Below are 8,132 nucleotides of genomic sequence, written 5' to 3'. Positions count from 1 at the left end.
CAAGTCGAGACATCAAGTTGTCGCATATTATCGAAAGTTATCGAAACATTGTAAAAAACCTGAGTTTATGGTTTGCATTTGAGATTCCGCAAGGTTCCGGCAGATGAGACCACACAACATGAAATGCAATAACAACATGTACCCGAATATGCAGTTTTATCGTCCCCTTTTGCGGGATTTGATCTGCTTGACGCAGTTTTAGGCCGCAAAATGTGTTTACAGTGCCTTTTATCTGCGAGTTTAAACATTGCAGGATAAGGGGTCTGCTAGATGCTCTTAACATTGTGAAGGCAGCAGACGCCCGGTTAGAAAAAATATCACAAATTTTCAGGTCTTGTTGGACAATGCCTTTAGTCAAACTCCTAGAACTTCCGCTATGTGTACCATGTTGTCTTGGACCATGGTTAATTGTTATACTAGTAGGCATAGTAAGATGTGGAGTACTAATAATATTGGAAATCTGAATATCATATATGTGTATAGGTTTATCTCAAAAAGTAGTCATAAAGCATTACAATGGTTGTTTTTCTTATTTGGAACATCACATTCCATTAAACCATATACGCAAAGCCAGATCGGCCACCACTACGCCTCTTGCATCATTTGGCATGACGAACAAGGACACCAATGGTGACCGGTCATGCATATTCCGGGCTATCCGATCAGGGTATGATCAGCACCTGACAATTTGATTAGACAGTAATCCTGGGGGAATGCGTTCTGGGGGAACATCAGCCATCTAGCCCCTGATCCTACCACTTGAGTATCGTGTTACAAAACCCTAGCTAGCTTCCCGTTCTGGTCTGTTCACTACAGGCGGCGGGACCATCGATCTCTTCCGGACGTCTCTAGCTCTCATGCGGGCTCCACCTAGCAGCAGCCTGGCTGGGCCGCTGGGCGGGCAGTGTTGCACCTTCTTTTTTGCATAGAACTCACTGAATTCCGTAGTCCATTTTATAGACTGAAAGATCATCTCCTCGACCGACCTAGCTCCGGCATTCTTCTAGTTCCTTGTTGTCCAGTGTCCACCCCTCTCCTCTGGATATTTGACTTCCAAGGCAAGTTGTTGTGAATAGAATTAGTGGTTAAATTTGCATGTCAAAGTCATGTCCCGATCAGAACATCTACTAAGGAAAAAAATAGCGCGCTATAACAAAATAGCGTCGACCGAAAAATACGCTATTAGCGTGCTATAGCGCCGAAATAATGTAGCGCGGGCTGTCTAGAAACGCTATAGCGTGCTATTAGCGCCGAAATAGCCACTATTTTTTTTTCCATGGCTACTTACTCGTGATAGGAAAGCGCTATGGAACAACCGGAGGATCTCTCCTTCGGATCGATCGCCACCGTCTCTCTCTCTCTCTCCTCGGCCACCCCGCCTCGGGCGTTCTCTCATAGTACTTGCATCTCGAAGTGGAGCTCGACGCCATGGAGGTTGAAGTGACAGTTCAAAATTGATGACATGACACGTATTTCTACGAGCCTATGAGAAATTGATCGGTGATCACCGGATCCGGCACCGAGAGGCTCCGATGAGCTGGATTCATCGCCAACGAGCTTGGGACGACGAGGTCCCAAGCTTAGTTTTCCGCAGAATTTCCGATAATGCATGTGTGTTATTGAAGTGCTGCAAACTCATGCACATTTTGCTGGACACATGTGAGCAACATGTTACGACGATTCCAAGTGTTTGCTGCAAATACTTGTTTTGACGCCAAAAATAATTTTGTGAGGTGCTGCAAACTTTGGTTTGTCATGTTGCATACGGGGTTTTGACTTTTTGGGGTGATTTTGTTGTGGCCGATAGGGTGTGTTGTGGCTTGTGAGATTTTGGCACAATCGTATTTGTTCATTGCAGACTCATTTTTTGTTGCATCGATGTTTTTAAAATGCCGCAATGCCTTTTGTACACTATTGACTTTCCACGGGGATGAAATGTTGTGACAATGCTCCAGTGGTACAAAAGGTTTGCTACACGGCTTCGGGTATGCTGCAAGGGCCAAATGACCTAGATTTCCCGTTTGTTTTGAAGATCAGATGGCTCGGGAGGCTGGGGATCGTGGGCATTGATTCTAGGAGGACGCTCAACATTGTCCTTCATGATATGGAAGAAACACTACAATATATTGCACAATTTAGCAAATATTTATCTGGTCAGTCCAATATTTTTATATTCCCTTTATCCAAAAAGTAAACATCATGTGACAATTGAAAACCCGCCAAGTCGACCAGTCTGGCTAATTACATCTACCTTCCTATATGAGTGTGCTCTTATGTTGAAATGCATCTATACGCTCTTCCAAAAAGAAAACAACTAATATTGTTTTGCAAAGAAGCCCGAAATTTCTAATCCCTCTAACATTTGTCACCTCTCCTTCCATGTCCGCTTGTTAGAAATCTTGTTAAACCCATGTAGTAAAATGAATGGTCGGTGTTTTTTTTTTTCGGGTGTGTCTAAGTCTCAGTCGACTGAGACTTAACATATGTCTCAGTCGAATTACATCAGTTCGATGTGGGCCTAAACAAAGTGCAAACAGCAGCAAACATGAATCTTCAAGCAGAAACAAAATCCAACGATGGAGCACGTGACTGAGTCATAAGCTACGTCTCAGCTAGCTAAAACTTAGCAATTTCGTTATTTTCCTGAATGACGGGCCCAAGATTAGTGCTCTTTTGAAAATATTACCAATCCCGGTGGTTTTAAGTATTTCATGCGCAATTATGGTGTTTTTTTGGAATTTTCTTCGAGGTGGAGTGTTTATACAAGGAAATCTAATCGTCAAGCACTTTACTAACAAAGTGACCACTCTGCTCGCATTGTCGCGATCTCGCCTTTTAGATCCAGTGACTTTTCATCTCAGCTAGGCACTTTGGCGCGCATCACTTTGATGAACATTTTTGCTAGCTTTTATCGCGAACTGCGATCTTCCTACTTGCCATCTAACCTCGACGGCACCACATAGATCATTAGCCAACAGTAGTAATGCGCTGAGCAGTCACGCCCTTCTCACTTAACGAAAATTCAAACCTAACAGCCCCGGCCGGCCTGTACGTGCACCGACGTGCACCACGGCGTCGCGCGCGCGCTATATATAGCAGCACCATGCGGACGGAATAGTGCCACACCAGAGTAGAAGTACGTAGTACCCTCAACCAGCGCTAGAGGTAGCCAGCTAGCACGCGCCATGGAGATCGGCACTGCGAGCGTGATACCACGGAGCGCCACCCCTCGCCCTCGCACTCCGTGCAGCCCGCAAGCCCTCGGGCGCAACCGCGCCGTCCTCCTCCGTGACGTTGCCAGGCCGCCGCGGCGTCTGACATGCGGCGCTGCTGGTGGCGGTGGTCGCAGCGTCGACCGCCGTGACGTGCTGCTCGGCCTCGGCGGCGCCGCGGCGGCCGGCCTGGGCACGCAGCGAGGCCGAGGTGCCGCGATCGCCGCGCCCATCCAGGCACCGGACCTCCCCAACTGCCACCCGCCCGACCTCCCCAACACGGCGCCGGACACCAACTGCTGCCCGGCGTACGGCACCGGCATCGTCGACTTCCAGCTGCCGCAGCAGGGATCGACGCCGCTCCGCGTGCGGCCGGCGGCGCACCTGGTGGACGCGGAGTACCTGGCCAAGTATGAGCGTGCGGTGGAGCTGATGAAGCAGCTGCCGGCCGACGACCCGCGCAGCTTCGAGCAGCAGTGGCGCGTGCACTGCGCCTACTGCGACGGCGCGTACGACCAGGTCGGCTTCCCCGACTTGGAGCTCCAGATACACAACTGCTGGCTCTTCTTCCCATGGCACCGGTACGTACATACGCATACAGGTCTTATACATATGAGCTCTGCAATTGGTTAATGGACCTGCACTACCTATCGTGTGCCCTAGCCGAATGACCCGTTACTTGTCAGTTGTCACTGCCCTTGACCTGACGAATCGTAAGCATGACTAGGTTCTACCTCTACTTCCACGAGCGGATCCTCGGCAAGCTCATTGGCGACGACACCTTCGCGCTGCCCTTCTGGAACTGGGACGCGCCGGCCGGCATGACGCTACCACCGATCTACGCCAACACTTCCTCGCCGCTCTACGACGAGAGGCGCAACCCCGCCCACCAGCCGCCGTTCCCGCTCGACCTCGACTACGACGGTACAGACCCCAGCATCCCGACCGACGAGGAGATCGACCAGAACCTCAAGATCATGTACCGCCAGATGGTGTCGGGCGCCAAGAAGACGCAGCTCTTCCTGGGCCAGCCCTACCGCGCCGGCGACGCGCCGGACCCGGGCGCGGGCTCCGTCGAGAACGTGCCGCACAACCCGGTGCACCGCTGGACGGGGGACCCTCGCCAGCCCAATGGCGAGGACATGGGCAACTTCTACTCCGCCGCGCGCGACCCCATCTTCTTCGCGCACCACGGCAACGTCGATCGCCTGTGGCATGTCTGGCGCGGCCTCCGCCCGGGGGTCAACGTCGACTTCGCCGACGCCGACTGGCTCGACGCCGCATTCCTCTTCTACGACGAGGACGCCCGCCTCGTGCGCGTCCGTGTCCGCGACTGCCTCGACCCCGCCGCCATGGGCTACGCGTACCAGGACGTCGGCCTGCCGTGGCTTGACGCCAAGCCGGCCAAGCAGTCCGCCGCCACGCCCGCGCCCGCCGCCGGTTCTTTCCCAGCAACTTTGGACAAGACCGTGCGTGTGACCGTGACGAGGCCGGAGGTGTCCAGGAGCCCCGAGGAGAAGGAGGCATCTGAAGAGGTGCTGATCGTCGAGGGCATCGAGATCGCCGACCACTTCAAGTACGTCAAGTTCGACGTGCTGGTGAACGAGCCTCAGAGCGGAGCCGGGGCGGCCACAGGGTACTGCGCCGGGAGCGTCGCCCTCACGCCGCACATGATCCGCCAGAACAAGAAGAAAGGGTCGGTCAAGACGGTGGCCAGGTTCGGCGTCTGCGACCTCATGGACACCATCGGAGCCGACGGCGACAAGACGGTCGTCGTGTCGCTCGTGCCCAGGTGCGGCGGCGAGCTGGTCACCGTCGGCGGCATCAGCATCGGCTACGCCAACTGATGAAGCACCGCACGTATACTGCCTGCTATGTATGTAGCCTATGTATAGCTTGGCAAGCTGTTCATGAGGGATCAACGCTAACACGTGCCTGTATATTGCACGTACATATATATAAGGTATGCATCGTACGGCTCTAGTGATTCTAAATAAGAACTGAAACGTAACACTCGATTTCCTAAGTATCCTCCGTTCTAAAATAGGTGTGACAATTTTATATATCTACAACTTGCAACTAGTTACACTCCGGCTAGATAATCAATCCCAGTAGACTGGAGTGTCAAAGTTCCTAGCTAGTCATTTCTTTTTCAGAAAAAGAAGTTCCTGGTAATAACTTTTTTAAAAAAAGTTCCTAATTCCATCTGTAAGTTGCTGGTGATTTTTTTTTTGCAAATAAAGGGCTAAATCCCCAGGAAAATACATATCCTTACTCATAGGTGCCAAGCACACATGATATTTTTAGAAAATAGTAATTCAGAAAAGGACAAAAAAAATCGAATCCTTTTTGTAACCAAAGATGATCAAGCATTACTCGTATAAAAATATCTGGCTCGAAATGATTTCCACAGTAAACTTGGCAAAAAAGATAAAATCAAACAAGCTCCATGCATGTCTATATACTATTCATGCTATATTCGTCATAAACTTATCTTTCGAGCCCAAACATTTTTATATGAGTACAATATTAGATCACCTTTTGTTTCCAAGAGAATTTGTATTTTTTTATATTTGACATCACTACGAATTTTGGAGTATATGGAGTGCATAACACCCATGTACAAAAAATTCGTGTCCCAAAGCCCCACCTTTTTATCAAGAAAAACGCTTCACATCGGCCGACCAATCTGTGTATAACTTATTGTTGTTGAATCATATGAATGTGGCATGTCTGTTATGACTGAGTTCGAATTAAACTATCCAAGCCGTTTGAGCGCCTAGAATTTTTGCAAGCGGACATGAAAAGAACCCGTCTCAGGGTTCATAATGTCGGAGACGGTTCCGGTTTCCGACCATTTTGAGGGTTCTATTCTTTGAGGTGTAAAGGAAACCGTCTTAGAGTGGCTTGTTATTAGAGACTGAGGGCTTGAGCCGGATATGAGAGTCGTCTGAAAACTATAGACGATAACCAGCTCTAGGTCTCGGTTCGGTACTAGTGAGATCTGAACGCGTATTGACATCAATTCTGACCGGAGAGCCCACCTGGCAGACCTAATTTTCTTAGGTGGACCAAGGACTTGAGTTTAAAAAATATATAGATATATATATATCTAAAGTAATACTTCCCTCCATCCTGTGAAGGTTGTCTCGGATAATTCGTTGCCAGTTCGTATTTAGTGATTTTCGCATTTGCAAAAACTTCGAAGATTATGGTGGATTTTCTTGTGAAAACACAAAATGGTACTACTGAATTTCCGATACTTATTATGGATCCAAGAGAGTACTGTTTGGTAATTTCGCTAGAAAATGACGGTAGCTCCGCACCATGGCTCACCGAAAACAGAAACAACCAGCGAGGTCACATGTGGATCACCCACACGGACTTATTATATCCCTCCGGTAGGTAGAGATAGGAAGTATCTCTGCCTCCACACGTATTCCTGTCCTCCCTTTATTCTCTTCTCTCTCGACCACTTTTAGTTTAGGAAGGCTGAACTGGTTTTCCGAGAAGATGACGAGATGCGATGCGAGGTAGGCAAACGGAGCTACCAAATGATACGCTCGCCAAGTGCAGCTTTACGCTAGCCGATCTGCTGCCGTTGGCTGATACCAATTAATCTGGCCTGCAATGGATCACCTCATCAGGAAGCGGCAGTGCCCCCTCCTCCTCCTTCTCCTCTTTGTTTTCCTTTCGGCTATTCTCAAGGGTGTTCCTGCAGTGTATGCTGGTGCATATGGCCAAGGCATAGGTACGCGCTTACTTTAGTACCGCATGTTCTTTCTTGTGCTCTAGCCGGCTGGGGCCTCCGCGTCTTCGCCCCTGCCGGCAACCACTGTCGCGGCTATGCCACTGCTCGCCGCCGATAAAGACGGGAGCACAATAAACTTTGTGTTTATGTTTAGGGAGGAGATGTTGCTAGGAAGACTGAAGTTAAAAGATAAAAATGTTGCTGGGAACGGTTACTAGCTATGCCATATTGCCATGTCCAAATTAGATATGTATACACTGAAAATCTCCTTGCATTTCCGGTCCATGAGCAATGCAACAACATTGCTCATGGACCGGAAATGAAATGGACCAACTTCAATTTCTAGTCGCATGCACCTTCTCTCATTTACTGTTCTTACGGTCTCTCATACGCTGCTAACAGCTTTACACTGACAAATGGCAAAACCTATAGGAGCTGACCAATTGAACATGTTGATGGCTACCGTCAAAAAAGGCGGTGGTGGTCATGGCGGCCATGGTGGACATGGCCGCGGACATGGCAATGGAGGCAGCGAACGCGGACGCGGCATGCCTGAGACGCCACCCGTGTTTAACCCTCGGACAGTCGCCGGCAATGGCAACCAGCACCATGGGCGTAGCGCCGCAGCTACAGACCTTAGCCGGTCGTCCACCTGCGTTCTTCTTGCGGTGGCGGTGGCATTTACATTGCTTCATCTTTAATACTCCATATAATCTACGCATTTGTTATGGAGTATCATTGGTTATATGTAGTACTACTTTTGGTGGTCGATGGCTTTGAGAAGACTGATCTGATTTGTTGTACACGGTATGGATGCGAATTGCATAGTCAAAGATTGTAGTTCTTCGGTCAGGTGTTCGTTCGTGCAGTTCATGATGATCTTTCTACATCTCTTTGCAAATATAATGCCTCTTAGTTTGCTGATCTGATCCATGTACATGTGTGCCTAAACTTTTTGTTTGCTGCAACTCACACATGCAGCATCTAAAACCCCGGACACCACATGGTCCAACGTTACCACCAGGAACGACTGCAGCCATGGCCACGGCTACCCTGCAGCCAGGGGTGGACAAACGAGCTGCTCGTATCGTTAAGGCTCGGCTCATTAAACTCGTGATCGTTAAGGCTCGGATCGTTAAACTCGATCGGCTACAACGGAGGCAACGGCT

At 49.5% G+C, this 8,132-nt stretch overlaps 1 protein-coding gene and 1 long non-coding RNA gene across 2 annotated transcripts; both read left to right on the top strand.

Moving 5' to 3' along the window:
- The first annotated feature begins 3,142 nt into the window (after positions 1–3,142).
- On the top strand, positions 3,143–5,242 carry LOC127330642 (polyphenol oxidase I, chloroplastic-like). Its single transcript, XM_051356783.2, has 2 exons — positions 3,143–3,793; positions 3,940–5,242. The coding sequence occupies exons 1-2, from the start codon at positions 3,186–3,188 to the stop codon at positions 5,057–5,059; spliced, it is 1,728 nt and encodes a 575-aa protein (XP_051212743.1). The 5' UTR covers positions 3,143–3,185; the 3' UTR covers positions 5,060–5,242.
- A 1,364-nt stretch (positions 5,243–6,606) lies between these two features.
- Positions 6,607–7,889, top strand: LOC127336019 (uncharacterized). Its single transcript, XR_011752789.1, has 2 exons — positions 6,607–6,963; positions 7,396–7,889. It is a non-coding gene; the product is annotated as an uncharacterized lncRNA (long non-coding RNA).
- Positions 7,890–8,132: the final 243 nt, after the last annotated feature.

This window comes from Lolium perenne, chromosome 2, assembly GCF_019359855.2.
Source record: "Lolium perenne isolate Kyuss_39 chromosome 2, Kyuss_2.0, whole genome shotgun sequence".
NCBI lineage: Eukaryota > Viridiplantae > Streptophyta > Magnoliopsida > Poales > Poaceae > Lolium > Lolium perenne.
Note: the sequence above shows the minus strand (reverse complement) of the source record. Positions and strands in the feature narration are given on the sequence as shown.

Bases quoted from the DNA above. Each gene is read 5' to 3' on its own strand.
- LOC127330642 (XM_051356783.2), top strand. From the start codon at position 3,186: ATGGAGATCGGCACTGCGAGCGTGATACCACGGAGCGCCACCCCTCGC. The intron at 3,794-3,939 runs GTACGTACATAC...AAGCATGACTAG, and splicing joins CTCTTCTTCCCATGGCACCG to GTTCTACCTCTACTTCCACG.